We start from the raw sequence: 17,990 nt of genomic DNA on the forward strand, positions 1-17,990 counted from the left end.
TAATGTTCATGTTCATCATTGGGGTTGTGTAGTCCTTACTGCTTATTTTCTGATCAATAGGATGTTTTCTTTCTCTCTTGAGAATAAAGTACCTCACTCTGTCATTTTTCCAAATGACCCTCTTTACCATGTCTCTCCTCGTATATTTGGGTGTACTTGTTTTGTTCATAATGTTTCTCTAGGTCTTGATAAACTCTCTGCAAAAGCTATTAAGTGTATCTTTTTGGGACACTCTCGCCTTCAGAAAGGGTATAATGGTTATTCTCCCTCAACCAAGAGGTATTATATGTCTGTTGATGTCACATTCTTTGAAGATACATCTTTTTTCTTGTCCTCTATGGAGGACCGTTCATTTGTTCAACAAATGTTTCTTCTACCATCATGTGATCCCTTAGTTACTTCTACTTCTTTACCTCAAACTTGAAATGCAAATGAAATTGTTCCTCCACCTCTTCTCACATATCAACGTCGGACACAATCTCAAACTCAAAACACTGAAGATCCTTGAGACTCAGATCCTCCTTCATCAGATTCCCAAACCATGGATCCTTCATCCTTTTCACCCTCTCTTGACTCAGATAATAATTGGCCTATTTCCCTTCGGAAAGGTATTCACTCTACTCGTAATCCTTGTCATGTTTATAATTTCTTGAGTTATCGTCATTTGTCTCCTCCATATTTCAACTTTGTTTCTTCCTTATCTTCCATTAAGGTTCCTAATAATGTTCACGAGTCACTTGGTCATTTTGGATGGCGACAAGCCATGATTGATGAAATGCACACACTTGAACACAATGGTACTTGGGACCTTGTTCCTCTTCCTCCTGGTAAGAAGCCTGTTGGTTGTAGATGGGTCTATGCTATTAAGGTTGGTCCTACCGGTGCAACCAATCGCCTCAAAGCTCGTGTGGTAGCTAAGGGATATACTCAAGTCTATGGCCTTGACTTTTGTGATACCTTTCCTCTTGTAGCTAAAACCAATATTGTTCGTATTTTGCTTACTATGGTTGTCATTCGTCATTGGCCCCTTTACCAATTGGACATTAAAAATGTCTTTCTTCATGGTGATCTAGAAGAAGAGAAATACATTGAGCAACCTCCTAGGTTTGTTGCTCAGGGGGAGTCTGGGTTAGTTTGTAAATTACATCGTTCCCTCTATGGCTTGAAGCAATCACCTCGAGCTTGGTTTGGTAAATTTAGTCGGGTTGTGTAGAATTTTGGATTGAAACAATGTGAGGCGGATCATTCAGTATTTTATAGCAACCCTTCTCCTGATAAATGTATTTATCTTATGGTCTATGTTGAAGATATTATCATTACTGGAAATGACATCACTAGAATTGTTTAAATAATGATTTGTTCAACCACTTTCAAACCAAAGATCTGGGTCGGCTAAAATATTTCCTTGGTATTGAAGTAGCACAATCAAAGGAAGGTGTCATCATTTCACAAAGAAAATATGATCTTGATATTTTAGAGGAAACAGGCCTGACAAATTGCAAGCCTATTGATAGTCCTATGGACTCAAATCAAAAGTTAATGAAAGACCAAGGTGAACTTTTCTNAGACCCAGAGAGATATAGAAGGCTTGTTGGAAAACTCATCTATCTTACCATAACAAGACCTGATCTTTCTTATCCGGTGGGAGTTGTGAGTCAATTTATGCAAAATCCACATGTTGATCATTGGAATGCAGTGATTTGCATTCTCAGATATGTAAAAGGGAACCCAGGACAGAGATTGTTGTATGAGGACAAGGGAAGCACTCGACTTGAGGGATATTGTGATGCAGATTGGGCCGGTTGTCCAATTGACAGAAGATCTACCACATGATATTGTGTTTTACTTGGAGGGAACCTTGTATCTTGGAAAAGTAAGAAACAAAGTGTTGTTGCTCGATCTAACTACATGTGAACTTGTGTGGATTAGACAACTCCTTCAAGAGTTGAAATTTTGTGAAAATAAGCAGATGAAGTTGTACTGTGACAATCAAGCCGCTCTTCACATTGCCTCCAATCCAATGTTTCATGAAAGAACAAAACACATAGAGATTGATTGTCATTTTATCAGAGAAAAGTTATTGTCAAAGGATCTTGTTACTGAGTTTGTCAACTCTAGTGAACAACTCGCAGATGTTTTGACCAAATCTCTAAGGGGACCTAGAATTCAATTTATATATTCCACACTTGGTGCATATGATCTATATGCTCCAGTTTGAGAGGTGTCGCAACCGGAATCGCGACGGGACGACGATCCAAAAAAAAGAACCATTTTGAAAAAGAGATTTGGAGTCGCCACCATAGTTTATTCTGGAAAACTACGGAAAAACCATAAAATGATAAGGCATGGTTCATGAAAACCAGATTCTAGGTTCGGGAGTCGGTTACATGTAGGGAAGGTATTAGCACCCTACAACGTCTGCCCGAAGGCAGTACCTTTAATCAGATACGCGAATATGATGTGGTTTTCAAAATGTTTAATTATCCCCGAAAAAGAATATATAAATAAGCAAAAGATATTTTTTTATTTTTTTGAAAAATTGTTGAGAAAATTTGTTTGGAAAAGATTTGGATTTTTGGGAATTGAACCTAACAAGGGCTAGTCTTGCTCCTACGTATCTCCATTTTTGATGAAGAATCAAGGATCACGTTGTTCTGGCCGTGAGATCCTTTTTTCTCTTTCGTGGTGATGATGAATCAATGGTGGTGGTGAACCTCTAGTGCTCAAGCTCTTTATGACGAGGTGCTAGAAGTGGATCATGTGGTGAAGGTCCTCTCTAGGGCGTGGTAATGAGATACCCTCCAAGCTTTCTAATGAAGCCAATTCCCTCTCTCCCTCTCTGCTTTTTGGATCATCAGAACGTATCATCTGACTTGGGATTCCTTTCTTGTCTTTTTCCTTCATGTTTTCACTCTATCAGCTGGTAGAAGCTTGTTCAAAAAATCCTTCCCCTTTGATGTATGTTTGTTTGTGCTTTGTATTGCAGGAGAGTTGAATGCGTTGTGTTGTAAGGAAGCTTAATTGGTGCTTGGTGATTGCGTGACTGAGAGTATTTATGTTAGAATTTTGTTAGGAATTTCCCACCCTTTTATCTTTCAGAACTACTATCTTTTATATATATATATATATATATATATATATATAAATTAGTAAGTTGTATCAAACTTCCTTAATAAAAAAATATAAAACTTTTCATTTTCTTTCAACTTCAAGTCCTTATATTGTCACCTCCATTTGATTTTCACTCATAATTAATTAATGTTCTTTCATGATTGGAATCCACATATTTACAAAGCTTAAAAGATTTCAGGTCATCAACAGCTTGTTGCATGCAAATAAATAATACATATAAGTTACTACTTAGTTGTGTTTAATAATTCTGTATGCATAGTTTTTATTTTATATAAACTACTTTCATAATGACATCTGAGTCAACAATTAGTTGAACCTACGCCGCAGGAAAAATCAGATTATTATCCCACCCGGTTTTGTAAACACTGTGTACAAGTTGAAGGAGTCACTCCGTAAAATTGAAAAGCTAAAAAGCTTTTATGAAGGGAACGTGTTACCTATTCCAGCAGAAAACTTGGACCACCATGCCATATAATAGCACAAACTAATCTTATAATTTTATAAAAACCAGATATCTTTTCCCTCACGAGGTATAAGATTTCTTATAGATTTTAAACATAAATCATTTATTAAAATAAAACAAATTCAAATGAGAGACAACTATTAATTAGGACTTCCCCTGACAGTATATAATGCTGCAAAACTAATTCTTTTTTTCTAAAAAAATGAATAAAACGTAAAAAATACAACATTGAGACTCATGGTAATACAAATCAATTCCGACTGGAGAAGTTAGCTTCTAAAATACAGAAGTTAGGAAGGTGTGGCTAGGAGAAAATACTACTACGAACTTTTCATACACTGTCATGGTATATTATTGACACGTAATCCAAGGCAAAGGAGAGCAGAGAAAATTATGAACAGAAAGATTTAAACAAAAAAATCGTACATCTGAAAATTCAGGGTGAACTTTACCACTATGATCCATCAACATGACTGTAGCAAAACAGGACCAACTGATAAAGTAAGCATGTCACTGAGAGCAACCTGGACGTCCTTGGACCCATGCTCACAGCTTATCAAGCTAGAAATAAGAGGGAAGAAATGAGACAGGTTCTTCTCAAAGGAAACATCTCCCAAACTACAAATAGCGTGCAGAGTAGCCACAACGAGAGGTGAACGAGAAGCCAATTCTCTACTCTTCCCGGAGCCCAAGGGAACATACCAACGTGGCGCTCGACCATGAGAATATTCAGATTTTAGTCCAAAACCTGCAACTTCAATATAAAACTCCAAAACCTCTTGACAAAGCTGAATGAGATGAGATTCGACCTCATGCGCTTCATAACTAGTAGGCTTGTCAAGGACAAGGGTTTGTAAAAATGTAAGGCAGATCTGATACGATTCATTCTCAAGCCGTAAGAGTGGAGGGTCTTGCATTTGACTCATAGAACCAAACTCTAGGAGCTTTGAACGTAATATGGCATTGTTGTTAATCTGATGCGCGTGTAACGCTATTTCGTGCAACGCATCAAATAGGACTAGCATGGCTTTTGCTGAAAGGTGAGAACGATACATGTTATAGATCTCCGTCACCGCCTGCCAATTTCAAAAATGAGAGTTAATATCATTTTTCAACATTACATACATAAATTTTGACTGGGACGCAATAGGAAGGACACAGGCTCCCATCAGGTGCATAAATTAGTAAGGATTTAGTGTAACTTTTAATAACAAATCATCTTAACCAAGCAGTCCCAGACCTTCTGAATAGACTAAATACCACAGCAACAGCACTTGGGCTTCCCCCATTATATCTTTCTACTCGGCATTCTAATATATTTTGGGGGAACAGAATATAAAATTACCTGAATCAGTAAAAGCTGAACAGCAGCTCGACACTTTGCATCAGTTAAATGAGCATAAACACCACGAGTCCTCAAGTGTGCTAAATTATCTGGGAAGCCAGATTCAGCAAAATCTCTATCATCAGCGATTGAAGCATCCTCGTCACTTCCAGTTAAGTCCTCGATTTCCAGAAACAAAAAGTTAGGAAGTGTTGCCTTTGCTGCTGCTTTTAATGAGAAAACTACTTCTAACCACTTTTCATCAGAAAATAGCTCCCCCGAATGAGTCATCAAGCGAACAAAAGCCGCAATACCAATGCCTGCAAGGCTTTGATGAGGACGATTTATGAAATTAACCAGGAGCATCAGCACCTTTCTCAAAAGTGGATTGACAGTGTCGTAGAAGTTAACAAAAAGATCTACAACCAATTGGAGGGCCAATGTGCATGTCTCGTAAAGCCAGACATCTTGATCAAGCTCACCATGATCCGCCTCTTCTTCATTGACTGGTGAACTACTTCCTGAAGGATCAATACCATGTCGAACATAATCGAATATTGGAAATAAGACAGACTCAAATACTCTTTCCCATAAAGTTAGCGAAAAGAGATGGCCATAGTTACGTAAGGTTTCAAACAGGACTTCCAAGGCACTCTTCCTAATCTCAGGTCTTGGGTCAAAGCTAAGCTCAGACAAACCTGCAGAAAATAAGCAACAAATAAGTATATATCTGTAATAGCTAAGCTTCTTAAGACATGAAGCAAGACTATAGCAAAGGAAGCACTAATCATTTGACAATGATATGCAACATAAGTTTGTTACTTTTTCCGTTATATTTATGCCTAGATAAACTTCATATAATGCCTTCACCTGCCAATAAAGGAAACCAGAAATAGAGATGATCATCCTTGTCAGCAGCCTCTCCATTATCATTTTTCCCCTCCTTTGCTGTTTGAAGTGAAGATGGGGAAACCTTTCCAGAAAGTTCCTTATCCTTATTCCTTGATGATGAGCCAAGGTCCCCCGCTGCTAGTTTTGTTGCACAAAATCGGAGAAAAGCAATGGCATTTAGGCTAATCTCTTTATTGAATTTACTAGTGGTAAACGCAATTAGACAATTTACACAGTCTGTGAAGGTTGTAGTTTCAGTCTCAGTGATGTAAGGGAAGTAATCGCGAATAATCTTCTCAATAATTTCAAAAGCCAAGAGTACAATGTTTTTGTGGTCATCGTAAGCTGCTGTTGTGAATACCTGAAATCAGGTCTATGAGCAATAAGTACATTAGATAAAAAAAATTCAACAAACATTTTGTTAACTGAAGCTCTCTATAGACAATAAGAGTTTATCAGCTATACCATGAACATGCTCTTCCATCCTGATTTGACATTGTTGACACGTGATAGAACCATTTGAGAGACACATCTGATAATTAACTCTCTAATTTCAACCGCGCTACTCTTTCGCATAACAATGACAAAAGGCTTCATAAATTCATTTTGAAAATTATAATTAGCCAGCTCTTCCCGCTCCAGAAATTTCATTGACAACTGACGCAAGGAATCCATTGCAAAAATTGCAATTGAAAGGTTTGCTGAACAGCCAATAGTTACAAAGAAATCCGAGAGAACATGCCAGATGCTTGACCACACAAGCCTTATGCGGTTCATATTGTAGTGCCTGTTATATAATAATCATGTCAAATAGTATAAAAAACAGTATATAAAAATCAATCAATCATGCAAAACAAAAAAATCACATGTTTCATGCTCTGCCCAAACATTTGTTTTCCAAATCAATCACACTTTCCCACCTTGATCTTTGGGCACACTTATAATGTCCTTCTTTTCAACAAAATTAAGCACTTTATCCCTTGGCTCACCATCTGAACCAAAACTAAGCGTCAAAACACATAGGTGACCTCTTGACATGCAACCTCGTGATATTTTATCAGAGTTCAACAGAAAATACAGTTCAATTCAACAATTTGCTCAGGCTACAAAAATGCGAGCAAGAGAGTTGGGGATTTAATCAACCAAAAAGGGAAAAACAAGTTGCCAATATGCTCAGTTTATAAACAATAAAATAAATATTGTCCAGCACTATTAACTATGCTTCTCTTGTAGAAGACCCCAACCAATGAACCCCATGATCCATGAGAAGTTAACAGTTTAGATATAAGACAAAGACGTAACATGCTTGAAGTACTAGGTGACAAATACTTACGCAATCTCAACAATCTTTGTAAGGCTAAAAACACGTGGATCAGATGGAGATCTCAGTTCCTCCATGGAGACCTTGCACAGAGCCTTAACAAAGTCTATTATGGCCTCACTGTTCAACTTCTGACTCCGAGTGAATATACGGCTCATTTCAGAGTTTCCAACTTGTTCCAACATATTTAAATTAGAAACTAGATTGTTCACCTGTTCTGAAGTGACTCCAGAACCATTACTACCAATTCCAGCACTATCATATGAACCCCGCATCAATGAAGCAGCTGCATACTGCATTCTCCCAAGTCCCTTCTTCTTCAAAACAGGAAGAATGGTTGACTTCGCTTGCTTTGTTTTTTCTGAATCATTCTGAGGAAATGCAAAGAATGTGGCATCTGGTGGAGCCCCCTCTCCAAGAAGATGTAAATGCTCAAACCGAGAAACACAAGTCAATATATGTTCCCAAGCTTCTTGTAAGTAATTTCCATCTTCATCAGCAATAACAACTATTGCCTAGTAACAAACAGATGGTAAGTTTAGTCATATAACGTAATCATTAAAACCTGAACATTGAGTTCAAGTACCACGAATACATTATCCATAACTTAAGAAAGATCCAATAAATAATGACTATAATATGCCTTTAGACATTGTTCCCAGAACCATTTTCAGCAAATACAACAAACCTCCACAAAAATATTATGTTAATTTGGTAATTATCATATATGCAGAGACTGAAGTCAAAATGCAGAGAGTGTAGCTTTGGACAGGATAAAATCATGCACTAAAGGGAAAAGTGTACGTATGAACTTGAAATGATAAAAGATGCTATGGCAATGTAATAATATACCAACAACGATGCATTTTGAAATGGGAGACTACGAGTATGAAGCAACATAACACAATGAGAATTGCTAATTGATAATCACTTCAGCTTTCATGTTGTTCATAAGTCAGGTAGAAGATAAGTTAAACTTTACCAACCTTAATTGCATCTATATTTTTTTGCTTAATGTCAGCTGGTGAATGTAGTGAGGTAAACTTTGCTAACGACGTCACAAAAACATCTCTGTGAGTCGTCATCGACATTACTGAAGTAACATGAATAGCATGGCGGAAGCCTTCAAGACATAGAGATATTAAAACTTCATCGTCACTTTGATCAAGAGGAACACTAAAGGCGGCTAACATAGGTGCCCAGCACACCTCAATCATGAATCTCAGGATTACAACATCTGTAGCAGCATAATAAATTGATCTGCAAATTGCAATTAAATGCATATCAAATAAATATAAAAATAAAATAAAAAACCTACGAACTACTTTTGTTTAACCAGTCAACTTAAAAAATTAGCAAACAAGTGATCTAACTGTCATTAAAATATTAGAGAAAAAGAAAGAGTAAAAAAATTGGCGAAAATTTTAGCTAGATACACCTCACACTTCAAACAGACATGAATCATGTAAAAAGCGGTTAACTATTGGATATGCCAGGATCCATAACAGCCTCTAGCCAACAGCAGATTCTTCGTATCAAAAACAGCAGGTTAAATGTTTTGCTCAACCTGAGAAGATTTGGAAAGCAAATTATCACTTCCAGAGAGAGGGAAAAATACAAACATACTCAGATCTGCGAGCTTTTTCTTTGAATTGTTCTTGCATATGACGGATAAGATCATCACTGGTCTCCAGACTCTCTTCACGTTTACGGATCACAATATTCAATATACTATCCAAGCCTAAGAGTCGATTAGGGCTCACAACCTGTTTTTGTTGAGGAGCCTCGTCATTTTCTTTCATTTTGATTTCATTTCTAGATATTCTGTCAAACAAGGACTTCAAGTATTCCTCAGGAAGATCTTTTCCATCATCAATGCCACGATTATTTCTTATGAAATCATCAGGAGACATCTGCATAACTCAACAACCAAAAAGAAATTAAGCCATTGTGACTGTCATCATTATTTGTATATCATTTTACGAACATAAGAACTGTGACCATACCTTATTCTTCACCATGGGATTGTGAGCATCAGTATTAAGCATTATAACAGAATAGGCAAGGACATAAGCAGTGTCAGCACTAGAAAAGGCCTTTGGATTACATTTGCAGTAACGTTCAGCAAACTTTTCCATGATCCTATCAATTTTCTGTGCCTCACCAGGCAGTCTAAATCCTTGAAGAAAGACCCTGATTGCCTCGTCAAACTCCATATCTTGAAAGTTAAAGGAATCCACATAGGCATGCATTACCTTCAAGGCTAACTCTTCTCTTTCTCCCAGATAATCACCAATCCTAGTCTTGTTCAACCCAGATGCTTCTTTAAGAAAAGCAGCTATATCCTTTGGTGAATCACCCACCTTGTTGGCATTGATGAGAAATTCAATTCCTTTTTCAGGCCTCCTATTGAAAAGTGATATACCTTCCTGCCATCCACTTGCATTAGCTTCATTTTAAAAGGCCATAGCAAAAAGATATAATCTGTTTATCGGTAAAAAAAACTTGTTCATTTATTTACCTGGAGTTCCAGTTTATAAGCCCGGCGTTGCTCAATATTTGAAACATCAGAAGCATCATTGGAGACTTCTGATTGAGTGTCAGATCCATCTGGAGGGTCTTCTCCATTCCCATTTACCATGGTAAAACCTCCAGTTTCAGGGCTGTCATCCAAAGCTTCAACTTTCTTGGCTGAATGAGAATCAGGAATGCGCAATTGTTTGTTCATCCAGTCCCCCATTGATTTTAGAACTGCAATCAAGCCTTTCATGGCTTCAAGTTTTAGTGTTGCTTCCTGGGGTGGCAAAAGCGTGCTTGTTACACCAGGGGGCACACCTTGAGCAGTTTTAAGGAGTCCATTGACCATCCTAGGAGGAATATAACAACTAGATATAAATTATACAGTGTATACTACGTGACAATGAAGACAACCGTAGCCACACCAGCATGACCGGTGAACAGTGTATGATAAACAATCCAACACAGAAATGCTATTAAACTAGATATCAATATTCAAAACGTGAAATTGCACATATTTTTAATGTAAAGCAAAATAACTATAAAATAAATAAAATAATAAATAGCACACCTCTCAAATATGTTTGATGAGTTGACATCACAATCATAGTTAATAAATATGTCAACCAATATCTGTGAATCAACGCAAAGCTTTTCCAGAAATCGAAGCACTATCATCTTCTGCTGAAAATTAGGCTGAGAAACATTTTCTAGGACCCTGAGAACAATCATAGGGAAAAATACTCCAATTTCTGCTTTCAATCCAGCTCTAAATCTTGACACTAGACTGATAAAAATGGAGCATGACAGCTGAAATACAATTAAAAGAGTTGAAGCACTGTTCTTCAACAAGGATAAACATAAGTACTGTTTGATGGCACCTAAAAACCTGCCCAAGCACAATCAAAATTTAATTATCAGTACTATTTTTTGTCATTTATTAAAATTAGATAGAAAACAAAACATAGTTTCAAGTAGTGCATAGAGTAGTATCTATCTTAAATTCAAGAGTCCAAAACAAAAAGATTATGTCAAAATACAGTGATAATCCATACTAAAATAGTATAATAGCAGAAGATGATGCACGTGCAATTCATACACGGCAGGTGCACTAATACTAGTTTCTGATGAATCAGTTATGAAGACAGAAGGGGTGGGTATTCAAACGTATTTTGGCACAACAAAAAATGTTAAGCTAAATTAGGAAAAAAGTATGCATGGTCAAAGTTATGGCAATACAATTGTTTTTTTAACTTAACAGGCAGCTAGCTACAAATAGAGTTTGCAAAGTGATAGGTTTAGTGGCAAGGTCTATGTTAGAAGAAATAAAGGTAGTAGGTCGTTATAACCTCGTACAGTTGTGTTGTATAACAAACTATCATATATAGTATATGTTAGGGTTTTGTAAGGGTTTTTCTTTTATAGTTTTGTGTAAAGGGAAAAGTCGGGAGAGACAGGTTCTTTCAAAAGATCTTGAGTGTTATACGTGGTTGTTCTTGTTCTTACCACATTGGTAGAACAACTGTGTTCTGTTTTCTAATAAATCATCCAAGAATCTGTCTTGGAATTTTCTAGTAATTATGGATACTTATCAATTGGTATTCAGGGCTTCTTTCTTGGTCCCATGGATAGAAGAATTCATGCAAGACCGTGAAAGACAGGAAAATCAGAATCATGAGCGCTTCCAGCGTTTGGAAGACATGATTAGAGGGCTCACCATGGTGGTAGAAACAATATCTTGCAGTGCTAACAAGGGAGAAACTGTTTCAGTGATGCATTCCGGCAATGGGTCACGTTGGGAGGAAGAAAAAAGTATACAGCAGTGTCTTCCTCAAAATGGAGAAAACTGGACATCCTTATTTTTGCAGGAGAAGAGGCTTATGGTTGGACTAACAGACTAGAAAGATATTTTCGATTGAAAGAAGTGAGGAGGAAAGAATACAGGCTGTCATAATTGCTTTAGAAGGGAAAACCTTGAATTGGTTTCAGTGGGAAACCTGCAATCCAAATCCTACATGGGAGGCATTCAAGGTGGCTGTTGTCCACAGGTTTCAACCAACTATGCTTCAAAACCTCTTTGAAATTCTGATTGCCTTGCAACAGACAGGTTTAGTGGAAGATTATACTGAGCAATTGGAACAATACGCTGGGTTCTTAAAGGGGATTCAGCAGGATTATTTGATTGGCATCTTCTCGAATGGGTTGAAGGAGGATATCAAGGCTGAGGTTAAGTTGTATGAACCTAGAAATCTTGTTGATTTAATAATGAAGGCTCAAATGGTGGAAGAAAAGGTCTGATAGTGACTCAATAGGAGATGGAACAATAAACCCAACAAACAACAAACTTCGTTAGGATAAGCTCTAAGTCATGACTTTAATACCATGTTAAGAAGTATTGAGGAACCAGAATTAAAGAGTATGCTATATATCCTTATTTGGTTTGATTGTCAAGAGTTGATGGAAAATATTCAAGAAGATAATGAATGGAAGAAAGAGATAGAAGAGCTACAACAAGGAAATAATGATAAGGCCACTAGGTTCACATATAAGCATGGGTTGGCAAGATGATACACAAGAGAAGATTGGTTGTTGCTTAGGAATCACAATGGATTCCAAGGTGTGTAGAAGAGTTTCATGCCACTCCACAAGTAGCACACTCCCATTTTTATTGGAAAGGGTTGAAAAAAGATGTTCACAAATTTATCCAAGCCTGTGATACTTGTCATATGTAGATATACATAACTACTTCTCCTTGAGGATTATTGCAACACGTTCAATTCCTGAGAGAATTTGAAGGATTTAAGCATACACTTCAATGCATGACTATTGAGGGGATTCAAAGAAATATTAGTAGTTGTGGACTGATTAACTAAATATAGCCATTTTGTGGCACTCAAACAACCCTATAATACTCCTAGAGCAATTCCTGAAGTTTTTGTAGAAGAGAAAGTGAGGCTCCATGGCAAACCTATTTCAATGGCAAGTTATAGGGATCCATTGTTCATTCAATTCATTTTGGAGGTAGTTTTCCAAGATGCAAGGGAGCATGTTAAGGATGAGTACAACATATCACTTCATACGGATGGACAAATGAAGTGATTAATAGATGTCTTGAAACTTATTTATGGTGTTTCATTACAAACTAACCCAAGGAGTGGGTTACATACATCGCCACCATGGCTCAAAATTTTGGTTCAACACTGCATTTCATGAGTCTACACACCATTTTGAAGTTGTGTATGGCTGTCAATCTCCTACGATAGTGCAAGTTGTACAAAAGTTGTTAAAAGAGAACTCATGGACAGAGATGAACCTTTGAGGCAATTAAAGAAGCATATTGTTAAGAAGTAGACTTTAAGCCTAACTCAACCCCAAAAAACCGACTTGTAAGGTAAAGTTTGCATCTACTTGGACATCCAACACACCCCCCTCACGCCGAGGTATATGTATCTCGAGCGTGAAACTGGACATTAATGAGTAGTCCGATAACGGTCAAATAGCAGATGGAACAATATACCTAACAAACAACAAATATTGCTAGAATATGCTCTAATTTGACTCTGATATCATGTTAAGAAGTGGACTTTAAGCCAAACTTAACCCCACAAAACCAACTTGTAAGGTAAGGTTTGCACCCACTTATATACTATATATTGGTCTTATTTCTAGTCGATGTAGGACATCCAACACATATATTAATGGCACAAGATAGAATGAGGGCGCAAGCCAATAAAATCATACAAAGAGGAGTTTAAGGTTGGTGACATGGTTTTCCTTAAGCTCAAATAGAACCATCAAAACATTCTATGAGAGTAAAATAAGCCCCAAGCTAAGTGCAAGGTATTATGTCCCTTTTGAGATCCTAGAGAAGATTGGAGAAGTTGCCTATCATCACCACATGTTCCATGTTTCCTTACTCAGGTGACTATGAGGCAAAAGATGGATTACATACCGGACTAGAAAATGAAAATGTGGAAATCATTGAGCCTTGTTCAATATTAGATTCAAGAAGCATTATGAAGCAGGGGGAACGAGTTAACCAGTGGTTGGCTCATTGAACATGGAAGATAGTAGAGGAGGCCATATGGGAGGATGAGATTTCTTTAAGAAGTCAATTTCAAGGATTGAATGTTGAGGACAAGATAGTTTATTCAAGAGGAGACTATCCCAAAGAGTTAATGGTCTAGTGGGCCTTTAGCCAATGAATTGAGTCACAAGTCAAGACGGGGAAGGGTGTGTGTGAGAAAAAAAGTAGGGATAGTGATGTGAGATGACTAGGAAGAGTAGTTAGTAAAGGAAAGAGAGAGAGAGAGAGAGAGAGAGAGAGAGAGAGAGAGAGAATATTTTCCGTTATTGGCATCAAGTGTGGGGAGTGGGGGGGTATTATGCTTTCCTACTTGTTGGATAGAAAACCTTGTTGGTTTGCCCTAGAGGAGCCTAGTCTAGGCCGTAGGATTCTTCATCCTTCTGTATTTCTTTTTCTTGCAATCAAACAGAATCTCAGAGTTATTCTATTTCTTTTGCTTAATCTGTGGTGTGGATCTGTATTAGTATTCACATGATTGAGAAACTCCAAGAGTGAATACCGGTGGGAATTCTTCTTTAATCCTATTAATATGGGAATGAAGCCAAAAATGGAACAATCATTTTCAACTAGGAAAAGGACCTTTATCATTGTAGTTTGCATTGCATTCCAGATAATAAGTTCTAAAGGAGGGGAAATATCTTGAAGGATCAAGATATATCAACAACAACAACAAAGAGTATACTGTCCATGCAAGTATCGATGAAGTATCCAAACCTATGAATCACAAATACTTTTATGATGACAATGATTTATAATTTTTTTATTTTGGAAATGTCCAAGAAATATGATTGGTTATTTGGGTTAAAATCTTTATCGACATACAAGTGTATCTTGCTCTACCTTCTTAAAATCTATTCTGGGCGAGTTTAAGTACAGTTATAATCTGCCATGTCAAAATTCTAAGACTTTTATGATGACAGTGATTAATAATTTTTTTATTTGGGCAATGTCCAAGAAATATGATTGGTTATTTGGGTTAAAATCTATATCGACATACAAGTGTATCTTGCCCTACCTTCTTAAAATCTATTCTGGGCGAGTTTAAGTACAGTTATAATCTGCCATGTCAAAATTCTAAAAGACTTTCATCCCATAAAGCACTTTGTTATAATATTGGTGTCATCATGTTTCTAAATCCTTAACTTTATAACGTACAAGCAAGAAAGTAATTGTTATGACTTAAGTTCACTCCCAGACAGAACATCAAGACAATGCAATGAAGTCTGCCCCTTCATTACTATGTTCAACACAGAAAATTCTCCGTCTGCATCTACCAGCAAAAATAAAATAATACACAATACCTGAAAATGAATTTCAGTAAAACGCAATACCTGTCACTAGTCCTGAACACAGCACCAGCATTCTCCAGCAAAATCTTCAGCAACTCCAGAGCCACGATCTTCCCCTTCATCAACTGCGGGTCCCCTACCGCCTCCTTCGGAGGCGTCTTCATGGACAACTTACAAAGCGCCCTAAACACCAAAAAAGCATCTCTCCTCAACTTATTCCCAATCTGAACCTCTAAATCATCGTCCCTCTCCACCACTTCCCCATCCACAAGCTCCCCCTTCCGTCCCTCTAAAGCCGTCTTATACATACTAATCTCCCAATACTTAGCATCCAACATGTCTTTATCAGTAGAATCCAACAAATCAGTAGGGTTCGTAGTCTCCACCGTGGTGGTCTCAAACGCACCGTCGTGCCCACCTAGCAAATTAACCTTCCCGCTCGGGGCCGTAGGGTTCAAAACGCCGTCAATGTCATGCATTATCTTCGTTATAAAGCCCTGCACAAACTGCGTCATTGAATTATCTTCATCGGATTTCTCCGCAGGCTCCATCAGTTCCGCCACTACGATCGGTTGAATAGGCACAGTCGAGGAATCCGCCTCCATGCGACGGAACACGATCACCAGCATTTGGACCAGCGACGCCTTCGCGGTCGTCTGATTCACCACATTCTTGCTCACTAGATATATATCGTAGCAGGTTCTCACAATGAGAAGCAAGGAATCACCGTGGATGCGGAGCGAAATTGACGTCACGGCTGAGAGCAAAGTCTTGAGGACCAGCAACTCCATCGCATCGTCGCCGAAATCGTGGCATTTGCAGACCGATTCAATGAGCTTGGACAGGAGTTTCGCCTCCGGCGCCGCAGCACCGGAGGCCGGCTCCGCCTCGCCGCGTATGAAGCCATGTGCAATGAGCTTCTGGATGGCATCGACCGCGGGATCCGCGATCTTGAGGACTCCGGAGCCGGCAGCATTGACGAGAGGCATCAGGATCGACTCGGACTCTGCCAAGGAGAACTCCAACGGACCTCCGTCATGGAGCGGACCAGGAACGTCCGGTTCATTGTCGGAGGGAGATCCCGGCATAGGAAAATGCTGGTGCTGGTGGCCGAGCCTCTCAATGACGGATTTGCACTCATGAGTGAGTTTGGCATGCTTCCGCCACGACGCGTTCTTGATTATCTTCTCAAGCGCGGGTACCACCACCAGCCTCAGACGGGAATCGGCTTCCGAAGAAGCCATTCCCGAACTCGGAGCGAGTTGCGACTCGGCTACTTCGCAGAAGTTGAGATCTTTTACGAGAATCCAATGCGGACGCGTCTACACTATGACGTCGAAGCCATGAGCTGCAAATGTTGAACGATCTGAATTTCAGAGAACGGAAAATGTTACTTGATGTTTGAGCTTCTCAAATCGTTTTTGGGTATGGGAGGTTCTCACTCTCAGCATGAATTGACAAAAAAACCCTTCGTTAGTTATGATGTTACGAGTTGATTGGACGGAATGAGAGGGAGATCGAAAGGGTAGTTATGTGTTTTCAACTATCTCAGATCACCGGAGACGTTGAAAAGCTTTTAATTATTGTTCTTCTATTCTTCATTCTTGTAAGGATAATATTTTATATCAGGATTCTTTTGTCTTTAACTACTTTATATTTACATTAAAAATTACTTAATAATATTTAATCAGGTTAAGTATTATATTATAATTTTGAAAAGGTTGTAAGAATTGAATTTGAGCCCGCCACCCTAGTACAAAAAGTGTCTGCAACATTTTGATATTTGAGAATTGGTAATAAAATTATTGGTGGAAAAGCTTCATGATTATGTCAGACAAACAAATTATCTATTGCTGTCAAAAATGACCGGACAAAATATAATTTATATATATATAAAAATATAAATATATTATCATAAAATTTTAAATTAAATAATATAACAATTTCTTGCATGAAATATGGTTAATATTTTATTTTCATTGAATTTATGAAAATATCCTTTTCGAACTCCCATAAAAAATGTTTTACATGTGTATATTTTCATTCCTCTGTCTCTTTCCAACATCTGATCAAAAATTGATATTTATATTTTTCTAATTAACTTATTCTAACTTATTTTATATTTCAATGTAAAAATATTATTTTATTAATGTTGAGAGGGTGTAAAGGGTTGATTTTTAAGCAAACTTAGCCTGTATTTCTATTGGATTGTCTTAGAGGGAAACAAGTAGAAGGAAAGTGAGAAAAAGAATGAATAAAAACCTAATCAAAAAGGCTATATATTTTCATAAATGAAGATATGTGTAAAGTAAGAAATAATATATTATATGTAAAAGTTAACAAATTATTTATAATTTTAAAGTTAAAGAATAAAATAATATAATAATAATACTAATAAATTTAAAAATAGTAATAAGAGTAAATTATAATTTTTGAATAATAATAAATTCTAATTTATTATTTACTTAAACTAATTTATAATATTTTTTCAATTTTTTTTATATTAATAAAACCAATTACCCTCTCTACAATCTGTTATAAACTTCTTTTTTTCTTATTTTTTCACTATATTTTTTTATTCAAAACAACTTCACTTTTTTTTTCTTAAATCTATTGATTTTGGCTTCCTAAATCCATGCAATCTAAACACATATTAATGTTTTTATAAAATGTGATATTATAAGTATTTAAAATTGTCTATTACCTGTAATAATAAAATGCACTAATTAAATGAGTTTCAAACGCGTTTCTCAGTTAACATTGAAGCAAAAATGTGTCAAACAGTGTAAATAATCTAAATGCTATAATGAAACGTGCTTGAAACAACAAATAAAGTTAAAAAAATTTGGTAAAAAAAACTAAAACCAGAGTTTTCTAAAGTTGAAGGACTGAATTGTACCTTAATTTGAAAATGGACTAAAATCAAAATCGTCTTACACTAAAAACATATTTAACCCTAAAAGTAA

The 17,990-nt window shown here is 37.0% G+C and overlaps 1 protein-coding gene across 1 annotated transcript; it reads right to left on the bottom strand.

Moving 5' to 3' along the window:
• Positions 1-3,762: 3,762 nt before the first annotated feature.
• On the bottom strand, positions 3,763-16,535 carry LOC106779444 (brefeldin A-inhibited guanine nucleotide-exchange protein 2). The gene is made up of 11 exons (XM_014667545.2): positions 15,067-16,535; positions 10,220-10,537; positions 9,653-9,998; positions 9,138-9,560; positions 8,758-9,044; positions 8,118-8,391; positions 7,144-7,646; positions 6,276-6,597; positions 5,790-6,171; positions 4,941-5,617; positions 3,763-4,671 (listed from the first exon to the last, which is right to left on the bottom strand). Exons 1-11 carry the CDS (start codon positions 16,266-16,268, stop codon positions 4,060-4,062), a joined length of 5,346 nt encoding a protein of 1,781 aa, XP_014523031.1. The 5' UTR covers positions 16,269-16,535; the 3' UTR covers positions 3,763-4,059.
• Positions 16,536-17,990: the final 1,455 nt, after the last annotated feature.

Source organism: Vigna radiata, unplaced genomic scaffold (assembly GCF_000741045.1).
Source record: "Vigna radiata var. radiata cultivar VC1973A unplaced genomic scaffold, Vradiata_ver6 scaffold_281, whole genome shotgun sequence".
In the NCBI taxonomy this organism is placed as follows: domain Eukaryota; kingdom Viridiplantae; phylum Streptophyta; class Magnoliopsida; order Fabales; family Fabaceae; genus Vigna; species Vigna radiata.

Excerpts from the sequence above, each read along its gene's own strand:
- LOC106779444 (XM_014667545.2), bottom strand. The coding sequence starts at position 16,268 with ATGGCTTCTTCGGAAGCCGATTCCCGTCTGAGGCTGGTGGTGGTACCC. Across the intron at positions 5,618-5,789 it reads CTGGTTTCCTTTATTGGCAG|GTTTGTCTGAGCTTAGCTTT; the intron begins GTGAAGGCATTA and ends TATTTTCTGCAG. Across the intron at positions 4,672-4,940 it reads TTCAGCTTTTACTGATTCAG|GCGGTGACGGAGATCTATAA; the intron begins GTAATTTTATAT and ends TGAAATTGGCAG.